The sequence below is a fragment of the Ammospiza caudacuta genome, chromosome 2, assembly GCF_027887145.1.
Source record: "Ammospiza caudacuta isolate bAmmCau1 chromosome 2, bAmmCau1.pri, whole genome shotgun sequence".
NCBI classification, from domain to species: domain Eukaryota; kingdom Metazoa; phylum Chordata; class Aves; order Passeriformes; family Passerellidae; genus Ammospiza; species Ammospiza caudacuta.
Window position 1 is genome coordinate 110,711,385 of NC_080594.1, and position 18,157 is coordinate 110,729,541.

Here is an 18,157-nt window from a genome sequence, read left to right on the forward strand (position 1 = left end):
TAGAACTTCTTGTCACTGTTGACCTGGACAACCAGAAGTGGGTAATAATCAGAGTCCAGGGAGTCTCTTAATTATGTCTCTTATCTGGACCCCAGGGAGGCAAAAGATTTCTCTGTGGGATGGATCCAGTTTGGATACAGGCCCTCAATTCCCCTTGGAAGGTTTCACCTACAGCATTATCCTTCTTTATTAACAGCTGTAAATGTGAAATTCTAGCAAACATTCACACCTATCTTTCAAATTACTACTTCCACATATTAAGGAAAATATTATAAATAACTGTTGAGGTTCTGAGTGCTTCATTTTTTCCTGATATGCAAAAAAAAAAAAAAAGGCTGTAGATAGAAAATATTAATATATTCCCATTTTCAAGAATTCTGATTCTAAAAAAGTGACCTCATTTTTTTCCTTTGACTCAGTTCTGCATATTCTCTCATTCATGGAGCAGGATAACAAGCTAAACCACCACAAAGAAGAATGGTCAGAGGAGACTTAATTAAAATACATCAAAGTTCAGCTATACCACAGTAAGCATCACATCTTGGTGGTAGGTCAGACAGTACAGTCAGCAGCATTCTTGGGAGTCACTTCAGGTATTTCTACAGTATTATTAGAATACATCCAAGATATGCTATACACAGTTCTGTGGCCATCTTGAGTTGGAATCTAATCCACTGGGGGGAAAATGCAGTTGCCAATATTTAAACTTCCTCCATAAAGACTTTAATCAATTTAGATAAAATTCAAGGAAAAGCAAGGTCTTACTACTGTTCTTTTTATGTAACAGATGAAAAGGTTTGATAACTTTCTGAATATTTTTAGTTATCTCTATATAGAAATAAAATGCTCTGTGAACATCTGAATTACATATTCAGATAAATCCCTCCTTTCTTAGGGATTTATGAAAAATAGTACAAAATAAGCCCCTGAAGTAATTCAATTTAAAGACCATTCCATTAGTGGCCTAGGTCAAAGTGGTGTAAAATTAGTTTATCACTAAAATTATTCTGTAACTAGTGGACAAAGTTTTATGCACCTGCCTCTAAAAATGCCATTTTAATGATTAAATAAAATAACAATTCTTTCCCCTATTACATTAACTGACTGATCTTCTAAATGTGTGAGAATAAAATTTGATCCCAAGCCCATGTTAGAAGCTATCTTAATGTGGAAAAGAATATTGTGACATACACTCAGCTTTCAAGAGTAAAGTATGCAAACAAAAGACACCTGGTTTTTATGAGAATCTGGAAAATGGATACAACTATAATTCCTGACCTATCTGGAAATTTTTTGAAATATTGTGGAGAGAGAACAATTCTTACACAGAAAAGACCACTACATGAAGGACCTCTTTATTCTAAAAGCGCAATTTTGGAGTTCATAAACACTTTGCAAACCTACAAGTGCAGCCTTTGTGCAGTTTGTAAAATATGCCAATATCATGTCTTTTAAGACTTGGTGTTTTTCATTATTCTGTTCCCTCCAATATGCCTAATTCCTGGTACTGGAAAAGGGAAGGAAAGAGAAGAAGAAGGAAATCTTCCACAAAGAAACAGAACTGAGAAGGTCCCAACATTTAAGCCATGCAAAGCGCCTGTAATTGCAAAACCTACCATTCTGCAGAATGAAATGTTTTATCCAAAGCATGTTTTCCCGCTGGCTATCAGAAATTTGTGAGCTTCTTCTGTACTTCTAGAGTACAGATGGAATATAGTAATTTTTTCCTACATAGAGAAATCACTATCTATCCATTGCAGCTGTCTATCCTGAAAAGGAAATTTCCTGGAGGTATTGAAGATAGATGAAATTATTAGCTGTAGAGACATGACCTGCAGATACAGGATATGAAAAGAATTTGGCTGTGGTGGTCATATACTGATAAAGCACAGTTAATCATCCAGTTGGACTGCAAAAAGGTGCAGTCAGAATTCTTTGAGATTGGATGTGATTCAGAATATTTTAGTTTGAGACTGGACAGGACAGGATGAAATAGCTGCTCTTGTTCCACCCAGACTGCAGATCCTCTCTTATTTATAGTGCATAATAAAAATGAGATAATAACAAAACCCAAGAGAACTGACAGAGAAAAAGGAAATTTGGCAGAAAAAAAAAAAAAGAGAAATTCATGCAAGAAAATAAGGGAAGTCACAATAATTTTACTAGCTCTCTCTTAGTATTTTGTGTTCTTAGGTGCTAAAGAAGAGCAGGTTTGGAGGAAGCAAGATTATTTAGATCAACATAGTAGCAGATATGGGGAACACCACAAGCACCTTGACTGGCAAGTGAAATTTGATGATAATTACAAAAATATTGAGACGTTAAATTTCTTCTTGTAAACAGGAAAGAGAAATCAGAGTTTATTCTTCCTTATTGCATAAATAATGAAATTTTATTCAATAAACTGATTTTAAAATAATTTAACTTGCGAGGGAAGAATTGATATATTTATTTATTTTATCATCAAATTCTTAGTTGCTTATTATTCTCTTTCTTAGTCAGGGCTTAGCTTCAAATTTTCATTCTCTTTTCAAGTTTAGTAAAAGAATAATTTTCAGAGGAGTTTCTGGCTACAAAAAGGAACTAGGAAAGAAATCAAAATCAAAATCTGTTGCTGGTCTAGCACTGGGGTTTTGACTGTCACCTGTTTTAGATATACTCATCTTCTGGTATTAGTCTTTGATAAATCATTTTAAAAGAATGTGCATGAAGATCTATTTCTACCATTTATCTTCCAATAGTTTCACTAGAAGGAATGGCAAAGACTGCACCAGTACATTACTTCAACAGCGGAAGTGGAGGTAGATTTCAGTAAATAGAGTTTATGTTCATATAATATGAAAAGAATGCTATTGGCTCATTTTCAACTGCCTGGTTTGCAAATGAAAATGGAGAAGTTATATCCACTCTCCGAGTGGTAGCACCTTTTGTTTTAATTTCCATAAATAAGTATGTTCTCAGAAGTCAATCTTTTTAGAATCACAACCATTGATTTCATCTGGAAAAAAGAAAACTCTTATTACAAAGAATGAAATTAATTAGTAAGCAAATGTTATTCAGCTGAGCCCAGGCTTACGTGGATGTGTTGGGCATAGCTGGGATGAACCAAACTTTCCTCACAGCAGCCTGGATGGCACCATGTTTTGCATTTACAATGAAAACAGTGTTGATAACACAGATATCTTTTAGCTGTTCCTGAGTAGCACTGAACTGACACAAATTCAAAGCCTTCTCTGTTTCTCATGCTGCTCCACCAGCAAACAGGCTGGAGGTGCACAGCAAACCGGGAGGGGACACAGAGGCAACAGCCAGCCCCAACTGACCAAAGGGATATCCCAGCCCAAACCTAGTGCTCAGCAATAAAGACTGTGGGAAGGATGAAACAGAGACATCTGGAGCAAAAGAACCTTTCTTTCCAAGTAACTGTTTCTCATGAATGAGCCCAGCTTTCCTGGAGATAGATGAGCACCTGCCTGCCCTTGGGAACTGGTGAATGAAATCTTTCTTTGCTTTTCTTGCATGGGCAGATTTGTTTCACCTGTTAAACTGTCTTTATCTCAACCTCCCAGTCTGTTCATCTTTGCTCTTATGGTTCTTTTGCCCATCCCACTGGGAATGTAGGGATGGAGGGGGCAGGAGGTGAGCAAGCAGCTGTGTGGGGCTGAGCTGCCTGCCATCATTAACCCACCACAACTTTTTAGAAAGTATTCCCGAAAGTATTCCCACCTGCCCTGCCAAGCCTCTTGAATTGCATAATTTTTACAGTGAAAAACACTGACTCTCTTAACAAGAGCATCTCACAGGAGTTAAGCTTTACAGCACTGCACTCTATGTCAAAGCTGCCTTTACTTGGAAGTTTTGCACAAAATCTGCAACAGGATTGAGTGATTTCCACATTATCACTAATTTTAGTGTGAGAAAGAACTAAGATCACTTTAGGCATACATTTTAATTTTAACTTGAATCAGCAAGTGAAAAATAAACCAATTTTTGCTCAAATATAATCCAAAATAATATCAGCAAAATCTAACATCCAAATATCTATCAGGTACAAAAACTTTGTATCATTTCCAATGTACAAAAAACTTTAAAGACATACATTGCCTGTTTCTAGTATTTATTACATAGCAATCAACCTAAAGCAAATGAAATCAAAACTAATAGGACCTTGTGCAGCTGTAAGTGTTCATTTGAATGAGCTCCTCTTCAGATTCCAGTATTTTAAATTGCTTGTGATCAGTAGAGAAAAAAAAAAATCTTACAAAAGAAGAGTTACTGTTTCATAAATAATATGCTATTAACAAGAATATATCCAAGACCTTTCAAGAACTGTGTTTTGAAGAGATAGAATGTTTACTGTTAAGAATGCAACTTATGAAAAAGATAGTGAGAATGTTAGAAAACTGTGTTTTGTTGACTAGGAGAGGGAATTTCTTATCTTAGAAAACATAACTACACTGAAGCAAACTATAGTTTTGGTATTAACTTCACTCTAGCCTTGATAAACTGCCCGGTCAGTTCTCTAAGTTTGCTTCTGTATTTATTTGTTTATTTATATTAAGAACACTTTGAATAGTGCCTGAGGTGTTATCAGTAGTACAAGGAGGAAGCCAAAAAGCAAAGCTGAGGTACTAGCTCACTAACTTCTAGCTAACTCACCCACACTTCTAAAAGGTTATGCTTTCAACAATGAAATCACATCTTGATTTATTATCCATTATTTCCAATAAAACAGTACTACTACACATCAAATACTTGATCACCTTTCAAAAATCTTTAACTTCCTGAGATGCTGGGACGCAGTGCTTGCAATCCATCCTTATGGCTGCAAATTCTGTTATATATTAAATTTAAAAGGATTACTCATGAGGAAAGTTTTGCTGTATTTTCACAAGCCACCTGCAGCAAATATTGTTTAATATTCTTGCAATTGGAATAGATTTCTTCAGAAGAGATTTGGACACACTGTTTAAATGCTCAAAGCTCACAAACAAAACATAGATTGGATTGCTCCTTGAAGTCCCATAAGAAAATTTCAGGGAAGAGCCATAACTGATTTAGGCACAGAATATCAAGATATAGATATTTTAATGTTTAAATGTCATCATCAGAGGTTTTCCCAGTTCAGCCTTCTGCCAAATCAGGCACTGATGCCAGAATATGAGCCAGATCTCTAAGGTACATATTCCTAATGTGCTCTTATATACAAGCTACACTACCTCTTATTGTATTTAAAATTATTCCTTTAAACATGTGTAAACAAAATGAAAAGGTAAAAAAATGAATAAAGTGTAAAAATCTAACTTATCTGAGCCCAGATTCCCAAGAACAACTGACAAATGATCACTGATGGATGAAAAATACAGCAATGTCCACTTGGCATTTGCATTCTTTCCTGTGGAGTAATTTTCTTTTATTTATCTAGAATTAGGTTTGCTACTCCTCAGCCTTGCTCTTCTCTTCTCTTCTGTTCTAACTTAAGGTTGTCAAGTATATAATGAAATGATTGACAAGAGCTGACAGCCTTCGTATTGTCATTGAAAGTTATCAAAGACAAAATCCAAATACATGTTAGATTTAAAAATAAAGAGTTATTAATTTTTTGTTAAGGATGGTCACTTTTCATCTGCCAAAAATAAACTCATTATGCTATTTAAAATATAGGAAAAGTGATCACCACAGAGAGTAAACAGATATTAGTTCTACACTCAGAAAGAGTTTGAAGCAGTATAAGCAAAAATCAAGGCACTATATGCCATGGAAAAGGACTCAAGTGTAGAGGAGCACAGGAGGAGTGAGTGATGACCCAGAGGTAAGGAGGGAGTAAAGGGAAAAGATTGGGAAACTGAGTAAGCAGGGAGAAAGGACCATTGAGATTGCAAGAGGATTTAGAGTCAAAGGTGGCTGGAAAATATAAAGTGGTTTGTTATATAGTCTGGAGAAGATGATTTGAAAGGGTCAGCAGGGTTTTCAGTGAGCTAGCAGTAGAAACATGAATTTCTGCATTCCACCAACTCACTTCCTATCCAGAAGTGTCATTTCTCCATCCATTCCTTAAATGGGAATTGCATTTCTGTCCATCTTTTCCACGTCCTCAACATCTGAAATGACCTAAATCTGTCACAATCACCCTGGAAAACTCTTTTCCAGGAGAAATGGCAGAGCTGAAGTAAAGACCAGAAAGGATTCCCAGAAAGTGCAGCTTTAACCTTTTCCTATGGTTAGAAGGAGGGATGATGACTCCTAAGGCTTTCAACAGGTAGGAGGAGGAGGAGCAGGCAGTACCACCTCCCTCTGCTCTGTGCCCTCTCCCCATACCCTTCCTTCCATCCCACACATCCTGAGCTCTCCTGCAGAGGAAAGGAGCACCAGCCACAGAGGTTTGCAGAACATGAAGGATGGGGTTGTCTCCTCAGGTTGGAACAGAGCAGATTCAGCTCCTCTTTTAACAGCAGGGGAACTGGAATCAAGCTGAGCATCCCAGGCCATTTGATGCTAAAAAGAGTAAATCATTGCAGTGGCAAAGAATTCCTGAAAGTATTAAATGTAAATGGACCCCATGTAAATGTATACAATGGTAATATGCAACTTATTAAAATAAAGTCCAGAAATGCAAAAGAAGAAAATCTAAACACCATTTACTTGATGTGTGCCTTTACTAAACTGTGCAGCTTGTTCAACCAGACAGAGAGGAATATGGAGTAAGGTTGGGTAAATATCTGTATTTTAATTTAATTAATTTCTTTATATATCTGTATTTTAATTTATTTATAAAATATCTCTATTTTAATTTGATTAATTAATTAATTTCCTCATAAGAAGTTTTGTGTGTACTTTCTGCATTTGCTGCCAAGGACAAAGAAAAGAAAAGAAAAGAAAAGAAAAGAAAAGAAAAGAAAAGAAAAGAAAAGAAAAGAAAAGAAAAGAAAAGAAAAGAAAAGAAAAGAAAAGAAAAGAAAAGAAAAGAAAAGAAAAGAAAAGAAAAGAAAAGAAAAGAAAAGAAAAGAAAAGAAAAGAAAAGAAAAGAAAAGAAAAGAAAAGAAGTCAGAGAAAAAAAGCTCCTGTTTTATGTACACTTTGACCCAAACTAGTTAATGGACTTTTTTCCCACTAATTTAAGATTATTTCTACAATCTAAAAGTACTGATTTTAAGAATATAGTAGATAACTAAGAAGGTGAAATGGCTTTTAAAATATAGAATGTAGAGAATATAGAATTCATCCTTTGTTTTCTGGATTACATTAGTCAAACCTCAAAATTAAAGTACACAACTCCTTGGCAAGTTTTGAGTATGTTCCAGGGCTCCTTTAAGCACTAAAATATTAGTGTTCATTTTCTTGTGAAGTAGTTTTGTTCTTTCAAAATTTTGTATTTGCAGTAGGAATTCACTACATAAAATCTCATTGCCTCAGAAACTTAAAATGTTTCAGATAGAGAAAAAAAAAAGGAAACGTTATTAAATGAAGATTGCTATCAGTAATAAAAGATATCAGAGGTTCTAGATACCTCTTTTCTAGGTCAACAAAGGTGTTTCTGGACTGCAAAACTGGGGAGCAAAAGAAAACAACAAGTTTTATTTTGTTAATTGATCAGGGCTGAAGAAATTTAAAATTATTCAGAAGACTTTGACTGTTTGACTTTACAAAAATACTGACCCTTAGATTTCAAACACTAAATAATAAACAAATAATCCACAGTAGCAGCTAAAATTTATGAGCAACTAAAATCTAATAAGCAATAGCCAATTTATAAGCTTTTCTTAGCTTACTAGACAACATACTTTTCATTCTTTACATAATTGAGTTTCTAAAATTGTTTTTGGCTAATAATATCTTGTTGACTAAATCACAACACAATAAAGCATCTTTACTATGTATATATTAGAAAGAAGTTGGATTTATTTTTTGGCTGCAAAAAAGCTTTTAACTCCCACTTAAAGTCTTTTTCTAAAGCCTTAGCATACCACAAATGTTGCATGGACTACATTTAAAAAGTGCAATCTGACTGTAACAGATTGCAAAATGTTAATTTTACCTTAGTCACAGTTGCAGTAGGTTTTAGTAAGAAAGCTTTTACTTCTGATATGTCTTATCCAGTCATTCTGATTTTTATACACTTAAGAAAACCCCATTATTCTCACTCTGTTCTTCAAAATACCGCATGAATTTAACCATGACTTGAAGCTTTCTAGGGTTGTTCCTGTAAGCAAGACATCTGGGAATCTCTAACCAAAACTCTCAATGACTTGGGGTCCTGTCATACACAGAATTGGGATTGAATAGGACTATCCAGAAACAAATATTTAGAGGAAAAAGAAAACTGGGATAAATCTAGAAAAAAAGTTGGTTAGATTTTCTGAAGGTATTTTCTTATGCTGTCAACTAGAGCAGCATCACTTCCAAGTTCCCCCTTTTTTTCTTGCTACTGAAGTAAACAAATCTCAACAGAACAGTCAGTAAGATGATATAAAGGTCAGTATTTGCACAACTTCCTTGAGCCATAACTTTGGAGCACCACAGATTGTTGATGCCGTAGGCAAGGCTGTTTCAAAGTGTAAAATATAGGTCTATATCCACATGTTCAGAATAACATATCCCTAAAAGGTTTAAGTGTATTAAATCTGGATGACTGGATCAGAATAAACATTTCAAAGTGCTCATGTATGTGCTTAAATGTTCCATTAAAGAGACAATGAAGAAGTGACTAACTTCCATTATAGCAACATTTGCCACCTACTTAGACTCTAATTACCTGACTTAGCCAAAAAAAGCTTGTGATTAAAGATAACTCTTTAGGGACCAAAAAATAATTGCTTTGACCACTACAATATTTGTTTTTTGAACTAATGCTAATTAGATACTCCATATTTGCTTACTTGTCTGAATTTGAACAGTACTGATGGTGAACAAACAGGGTTTAGTTTTACTGTATATTAATAAAGTATTGGGCCTCACTCTAGTTTGTCAAACAAATCAGTGACAAAAAGATGGAGTTAAATAAGCTCAGCTGAGGAAAAATGTACAGGTTTTTAACTCAACCATTGAAGTAATTTACCAGGAGATGCGGCTGACTGTTCATATGTGGAAATTAGAAACAGTCTTGGCTGGCTTGGTTTCATCTGGGATTTTTTAATTATTATTTTTGAGAGAGGTGTGTTGCAGTTCAAGCAGAAAATAAGGCAGAAAACAGAAAAGATGACTTTATAAAGCAGGTCTGACTGGATGACCAGAGTAGTATCTTCTGACCTTTCTCTGAACCAACTATACAATTGCTATGCATATCTCAGAGATGACAAATTGTTGACTGTTCAAAGTCAGCTGCAGGGTTGCCATACTGCATGCTGGAATTGTAAATGTTTCTGTATAAATGTTTCATATAATATCTCAATAGCCCAGCAATATTTTTGGGCTTGTTTTAGAGGCTCTTTTTAATATTAATATTTTTGGAGAAAAAAAAAAACTAACTGGCAAAATGTTTGTCAGTGGTGTCTAGGTTAAAAGGGAAGCTAGAGACTATCCTATTAGAAGTTCATGGATGTCCATACTTCAGTAATTGCTACAGAGCTTTCTCTGCTGTTAAATCTGCTATCTCCTGCTGTTAGATGGATATCCTACACATTTCTAGCCCAAAATACCACCAAAGTACCCTGGGAAATGTATATCAAAATACTATGAAATTGCCACAGACTTGAAAGAAGCAAGGCTACCCTTAGAGAGCCCAAAAAGTAAGACAAAATGGGAGATAGTGCTGTTATGGTCAGGAACCAGGCAGATCTGAAAATGCTAAATAAAACTTCCTCATGTCAAAATTCCTTCCCTGACAGACAGTATTTCATATCACCCATGTTATCCTGCAGAGCCTCAGGTTTACACTGTGGGGATATGGTTGCATTAAGAGTTGAAAAGCAGTCATCACTTCCTAGGACTCAGGTTTACTTATATGAATAAAGATTGTGGCAATAAAACCAGCAAAACCATGGTATTTGAATGTGCAGGAGTTAGAAAATGCACATCTTTAGCTGTGGATTTTTTTATTGACTGAGGAAGAAAAGTAGCTAAGAAAAATAATGTTGATCAACATAAATTGAAAGCAACGACAGGAAAATCAAGGCATTACACAGTCAATAGTATTGAGAGAAGCTACTGATTAAAAAATAAAATACCAGCATGTAAAAAGCAATGACATGGTAAGAGCTGAGCTTCATCAGGTCTTTGGTGAAAGACCTTGGTTCTCCTGCCATGGCTCCATCCACTGACTGTGGCTGCAACACCCACAGCTTAGATACCAATGCTGGCAGAAGCTGTATTGTAAACAGAGCTGTTCTGTTAACTACTCCAGTCTTTTTCCATCCTGTAATGTAAACAACTGTTGTACTATTTCCTTGGTACCATTTTGTAAAATTGAAAATTCATGATGATACCATCTAAGTTTGTGAAGTATGAATACTAAATCATGCAAAATAGCTATCTGAATCAGGGTAAACCCAGGTCAAAGAACAAACCCAGACAGACATACTGTCAAGCTTGGGAAACCAGAGTTATAAAGGACACATTATGAAATATATTCTACATGCATGAGAAGATGGTAAACTGCAAACCTGGAAGCATTCCAGTGCTCACAAGTAGCAGAGGAGTCAAGACTCTCTTAAAGATGTAGATTTCATGCTCTCCCCATGCATATACATGAGTATTTCACAGGTGCAGTCTACATATTATGCTATTATTGGAAATGATCACATCAATGTGATGAAAAAATATTCAACAAAAAGAACAAAGATCTATCTTAATACTTTACATTTGTAGCCTGCAAATATGCACTTCAATGTTGATTTATTTGGATAGTTTCTTAAATTAAAAAAAATATATATAGTTGACAGTTTATAGAAAAAAACTGTAATTAAGGATGAAAATAATAAGGGAAGCAAACACTAGTACAGAGGTTTTCTACATCCTGAGAATGAAGAATCCTTTCTCTACTCTTATTCAATACATACATTTCTTACGTATTGAGAAATGAGTTATTAAAGCTGAGGGTGTGGGTCCTAATTGTGGCACTACAACCTCTAAATTTTGGCCAAGAAAATTATGAAGACAAATCATAATGGCATAAAATATATTAGAGTTTACTGAGCCATACTGTAATTCTTTGAGGTAAGTGTAGAGTTATGATAGCAGAATGAGCTGAAAGGAAAAAAAAAATCAGCAGGAGATATATTTTATAGTAAATGCTGTTGCAGAGTACATTATGCTTTCTGGGACTGAATATCTAAAAAGTTTGTTTCTACAATTAAATAATGTTCACATTTTTCTCAACATTTTTTGCTGCTTTTAAAGCTGACATTTGTACATACTTTAGAAGCTAAGATGTTGTCCAAAACCTCAAATGAGAATGTTCCAGGGATTGTAGGACTACGAAGTGACCTGTTATGTACCTTGGTCACCACAAGGTCTTACTCCACATGGGTGACCAAGGAACATGCTGGACTTGTCCAACCTCTTTGTGTCTGCATCTTCAATTCTTCTGGTTTCTAATTGCATTACTGTGAAGTAGGAAAGAGGCTGTCTGTCTACGTATGTTTTTACTAAGCCTGGGATTGAAGTGTAGGAAACAACAGGTATTAAGCATCTGGAACCATGAACTATTTGGCCAACGAACATTAATTCCTTTGGTTGCAAGGGTCTTTAAATAGTGAAAAGTTTTAAATGTGCTTGGGGCCCCCAAGTTCCATCAAGATGCCCATGGTGAAGGAAGACCAACAGGACACTGTTGGATCCATGGGTGGTGCTATCTTCTGCTCAACTCATCTGTCTCCTCCTCTTGCTCACTCTCTCCCTCCCCTCTCTTTTCTATTTCATTCTATCTCTCTACCTCACATTTTACAGTTAAATAAAATCTGTATTTTTGACTTCAGCATATGATCCTGTTTGCACCTTAATTTGAGTAGAGACATCTCAATAATTAAATCTTAACAATTTTTATTTTAGTATAACTAATTTTCATCCTTCCCTGATTTTTTATGTGGTGACAGAAGTAATGAACTAAAAAGGGAGAGGGCATATGCTCAAGTTAATCAGCATAACTACCCACACTATTGCATTGTGAGCTTTGCTTCCAGCATGGGACAAACTGCAAGGTCTGAGGCAATACCCAGGCATGGGCAGGGATTAGCACCAGCCACAGGTGCAGCAACAGGAACTTTGGATGCAACTCTGTTCTTGGGGGAGTTGGGATTGTCGCTGAAAGGATGCGAGCTCTGCTGCACCAATCAACATCTAGACCAATAAATGGTCCTGGGTGCTTCATAATTACTAACAGAGAGGTATTTTTAAGAGGTATAGGAAGGATTTTAATTGCTCTACCTGTAGCCAAGCCCAATTATATATTGTGTCTTCAAAGTCTTGCTTTGTCAAGTTCTCTGTAACAACATGTAATAATTTTGCCTTTGGTTGCACCCTTTTTACTCTCATAGAATTACTTTTGTGCCACCATTAAAGGCTAACACTGTTGGAGATTTTATTTAACTTTTCTTCTTAGCAAATTTAAGGGGCTTCTCATCTCTTTTAAATAGCTGATTTTTGCAGGTATGTGGAAAAAAAGCTATGAACTTTTAAACTGATATTAATTTAGAGAAATTAAAAGTTATCAATGTAAGTTGTGAAAGTGAAATTCCCAGACATTGTCCATTATATAATCATTATGCATGTATTATATAGATCAATATTGTTTAAAAGGTAAAATCAGATTATCTGATAAGGACCTACATTTATTATACCCCTTGATATAAGGAAGAAAATTCAATGATAGTTATCAGATTATAGTTGCATGTCTGAAGCAAAGGTTGCTATGGGTTTGAGAGAAATAAATCACTGTATTTTAGAAAATTCTTTCAGAATATTGATAATTGGTATTTTAGATGCAATTCACTTTTTGTATCAATTTTGAATTTCAGCTACCAAAAATTTCTGTAATTGAAATTTGCTAAATATAAGTTAAAATGCAAGAATCTTCCTTTAAAATAGGCATATTACTTCAACATAATATTGCTAACAAGCTAAAGATACACCAGCCAGACATTTAAAATAAACACATATCCACGCCCTCTTTGTCTTCTACTTATCCACCCCCATATGTTCTTATCATTTATTTCAACCTGCTTCTGAGGTCAGAAAATTTCCAACACTCAATTTTCTGGCTTTTAGAAATTATTAACCCTGCAATCCTTAATACCTGCTCATGTTAATTTTTGCACTCTTTTTCTGAAAAAACAACTTAGAAAACAGAAGAGTCAGGAGAAGACTTAATGGCTGAGGAGAAAGGAGAACTTTACCTTGCAGACTTAGTAAGAATGTGAAGAACATTGACATAAATTTCATAGAAGACAAATGAAATGTCTCAAATTAATTTAAAGTTAAAATTTGCAAGCCACTACATCAAATCCCATATCAAAATAGTCTGGTTTTCTTGAGGAATTACATAAACCTGGTCTTTTCCACTTCAGTGCTATGTTTAGAAGTGCAATGGCCAGTTTTAAACTTCTGCTTCATAGCTTCCAAGCTTTTAGAATGTCCAAAAAGATTATTTGTAAAATTTTGTATCCAGTCTCTGTTCTAAAAATATTATCACTATGATTTTCATTCTACTAGGTGATCATAAGTGTCATTCTTGTTTCTGAGAAAAGGAGTTATGAAATCCTATAGGAGAGACTTCAGTGTTCTTTGGATATTGGTGAAGGCATTAAAATGGTTGTAGAATAAACGTTGAATATTTATACAGCATCTGGGAATACCAGAGCAAAAGACACATCCTTTCCATAGGTAGCATACACACCCTTACTTTTTTAAAGGTACACAATAGCCATAGCAATTTAAATTAATTTAAATTGCAATTAGAGTAGAAATTTAAAAATACACATAAATATAAACATTTCAACAATGTTGAAATTTATGTATGTATTTTTATGTGCATGTTTGAAGTTGAGGGTAATATTGAACACTGTCAAGAATAGGCTGCTTTCCTAAATTATATCTACTCATTCTTAATGAGTTTTGTAGTTATTAATGGTCTTACTCTGCTAAATCTTAAAAAAAGGTTCTGAGGATATAATCTGCCTTCAGAGATAATTAATAAAGTGTCTTAAATGTAAAAATGTCTCTCTATCAAAAGAAACCTACAGTCTGGATAAACCTAATTTAACATCTTAGAGAAGTTAAATCTATGGCTTTTAAAAGCAATCCACATGGATAAAATGCAGATAAGAAGCAAATACACTTCATATGATTACAATCCTTGTAATAGTAGTAGTCCTTATAATCCTTAAAGTTCTTACAATCACAGCTAAGTTGTCTACAACCAAAACTGGTCACTCTAAAAAAGTGATATAAAGGAAAAAAAAAAGTGATAAAAAGGAAAGTGATATAAATTTATCTGTGAAGGAAATATGGTGGAGTCTCTAAGAGAGAGAAAGGATATTTGAGTTTCTTTGGAACTCTTCATTGCCACCCCACCTCTCAGGGCATACATGATTTCCTCCCTCCATTTCAGGACTACAGATTTTTAATTTTTTTTTCCTGTTCTTTAAACCAGTTTTCTGAAATAGTCTAGTCACATCACCACAAGATGGAGGAGCCAAACAGAACATTTAACTTACAATAAGTATGGAAAACTATAGTCCTGTATTTTGTAGAAATTTAGCCCTATTTTATTTTCATTTTATATAAAAATTCAATGGTGGAATCATTCTAGAAACACAGGAACCAAATAGAAAAATATTTGAATCACCTAAAAATTTTTGTTAAACTACATGAAATAAGGAGTTTTCTTGAAACCAAAATTCCATCAGTCATTCAGAACATACAATGACATTTGCAAAAAGCTACACTAATTTTATCCTTTAGAAAGGGAACAAATGCTATTTCTGAACTCATTCTGTCAATTATAGGACTGCAACAGGACTTGAGATTCAGTGTTTTTTATAATGTGATTGCATGGCTTAAAATGTGTTTGGGCATTAAACCAGTTCCTTAGCAGAAACTAAGTTAAAGAAAACTTAATAAACATGCTCTGCAAAACCATGCATCTTCAGGAGCAGGTATTATTCCATTTCTTGAAAGAGAAGAAAATTTTCAATGTTTATATTTTTCTTCATTTTACACTGAAAATTGCACCATCAAATTGATACAAAACAAAGCTCTTTGTTTAATCTTCACCTATGTGAACAAGATGCTGAATTACTATAAACTATAACCTCAGAGATTTTGATGATATATTGTACTTTATATATTGTACTTTAAATATTTCCTCAGTTTATTTGAAGACCATGTATGCATAGATAAAGAGCAAGGCCAAAAGATCTAAGTGTACACTCAGCAGGACAGTTGATTCTAGGCAGTATTTTTCACCCTTAATTCCTCTAGCCTCAGTCAACCCGTACACAGGCATACTTTTTATACTTAAATATATATCAAAGATCAGATTACAAATATTTTTCTCACAGTTATTAGATAATCTCCTTTATTGACTCTGGAGTGTTATCTGTGCAGTTAAATATATTTCCTTGCAATATCAGAATTGCATTATGGTCCTAAATGTTCTGATTTTAATATAGTCATAATAGATTTAATTAAATAGCTTTAATGGTTCAACACTGCTGTAATGAATTTTAGTTCACTTTATATTAAAATTTGATGTGACTTTTGGGGCTATTTTTTCATGTATATAATATGGCAAAAATAATAGGTTATACTCGTATATCATCTTGGAACCATTAGTTCTAATCAGCCCTCTCACTAGAGACCATTCAACAGAAAAGAATAAAATGTTTCCTTAATTCATAGAGCTTTGAACTTCTGGGAACTATTGCTGACTTCTGCCTCAAAGTTACATCATTAATAAACACTATATACCTGATGTTGCAACTGAATTTTTGACCATTAAGTACTCCAATGCTTTTTTTAATTGGAGGAAAATTTACCTTAATATCAAAGGCTCCTGGCTGACCCACTTTGTTGTAAAGCTCTAGCTGGTTCTTGACAGGTGTTACCCACAATATCACCTGATTTAGTTGTTGATCAAGTTCAACAAAATCCTTTAGCAGAATCTCTATTTCTTTCTGTTTTTCTGGAAGATCTTTGGACACCTGAAAAAATACCAGAAGCCATTTTTTTAGTGAAAAAAACCACAAACTAGAAAACAATTTAATGCTACACATATATACATTTATATAAAATGTTAAAATACAAATTTTATATACTTGAAGAAGAGAAAGAGAAGGTAGACCTAACAATCAAATTATTATGGCAGATATCTTGAAATTCAGTTACAACACAGTCTGTCCTAAAAATCCCAGCAAAAAACCACAACACACATACAAAAACTTAAAATAAAATGTTTAAAAAACCAAACTTTACCATCAGGCTTTTCAGTGTTTTTAGTAAAAAAAAATGTTGTTTCAGTATAGTAATTGTTTTAAAGCTCAATTTCTAATCAGGAAAAAAAATTAAAGACATGAAATTGATCACTCGAATTATAGCTAACCTTTCTTGACCTCTTAAATGTAGATATTTATAAGCATGTTTTCTTATGAGGTGTCTAGAGTTACCAACTGGATCCATAGATGCATAAGCAGATGCACACAATGAAGAAAAATAATGTTGAAATATATCCTCAATTCATATCAGGCAACTTGGTTTTCTGATTTGCATTCAAAGCAGTCAGATTTTAAACGAAGCACATTCTTCTATGCCAACAATATTAGAAATAAAGAATCAGTGAATGGCAGAGTTCAAATTCATCTCTGAAGCACTTTGAGTAAATGTAGGAACAGGCTGGCAATAAATGAGCCAACAACAAAGCTCCATGCTGTCTTTCTGTTGTGGGTTTGCTGTTTTCAACAGCTAGAGAGGTGAGGTGTTACAACTCCACACCATGGGCAACATAGCAAACATACCCTAGGGGAGAAACCATCTGTACATTCCAAAAAAACCCAAAAAACAACAAAGCAGCAAATATAGGGCATGGGCAGATCCAGAACTATAGAGGTTCATCAGTAAAATCAGCCCAGAAATGTGGTTAGTTTTCCAGATCATGAAAAGTAAGGTTTCCTCATGTCCATTTTTTAAAGCATAATTTTTACCAAAGTAACCCTCTTAAAAGTGGCAAAACATGATATTTCTCTGACACACAATATAAAATACATTCCCTGTAAAGTTAAGCAGCTTTAATGGTAGTACCACTATCATATTGCCTGGCTACAGAGGTATTAGTGCCCTGTACTTCTAATCCCTGAATTTTTTCAGAAAACAATAAATCCAAGCTCAGAGTCATGTAAGCAATGAGTGATACCAAAGGCAAGCCACCAGCTGCTGGGAGAATGCAAGGAGCACAACTGTCTCATTACATGTACGGTTCTTTAAAAATTTTCTGTGAGAATATTGATTTGTAGGTACTAAAATAATTTCTCTACCTAATCCCTGCATGTGATTTTTTAGACTGTATGCAAGGGGTATTTGTAATTCAAGAAGTTGGTTTGCCATATATTACAGTGCCTCCATTGTTCGTTATAAACACCTCTTAACATCCTATTCAATGAAGAACATCCATGAAACAAATTACTTTTACTATCTTTCTAATATTTTAAAATACAATTAAAAAATATGTTTTCATAGAATTTATTATATATATAATATATAATTTAAAAATCTGCTTTTCCGGAATGGCTCCAGAAAAGAAAGAAAACAATTAAAAATGCATTAATTTCCCTTATGTGTTAACTCAAAATTTATGCAGACCTTGGCCTAATTTCATACAAGATTGGTTTCATCTTTCTTACAACTTTTGAATGTTAATCTCTAATGCTTACTAGCTTTAATATTAATGTAAATAAGTTCCACAGAAATACAACTGAAAGAAAATAGGTAGTCATAGGCAGATAAAAATCCAAGCTAACTTCTGAATATCTGAAATTTAAATTAATCTGCTTCCAATCAACATTAATCAAGTATTTTGGGTGTAATATAGGAGAGAGAAAAAAAAATTGTAGAGGTTTTGAGGAGAGGAAGAGAAAGGGGGAAGTAACCAATTATATACTAAGGCATAATGCATCCAGAGCAGCAGAAGATGAATGATTAAGATTTGGTGACAAGCTGTACTTCAGCCACT

General features: G+C 34.2%; 1 protein-coding gene across 1 annotated transcript in view; it reads right to left on the minus strand.

The window, feature by feature from the left end:
- DMD (dystrophin) overlaps nt 1-18,157 on the minus strand; it is a 979,219-nt gene that overhangs the window by 350,568 nt on the left and 610,494 nt on the right. Inside the window, exon 48 of the mRNA XM_058822052.1 lies at nt 15,972-16,136. Within this exon, the coding sequence (XP_058678035.1) occupies nt 15,972-16,136 (165 nt within the window). The remainder of the gene's footprint in view (nt 1-15,971; nt 16,137-18,157) is intronic.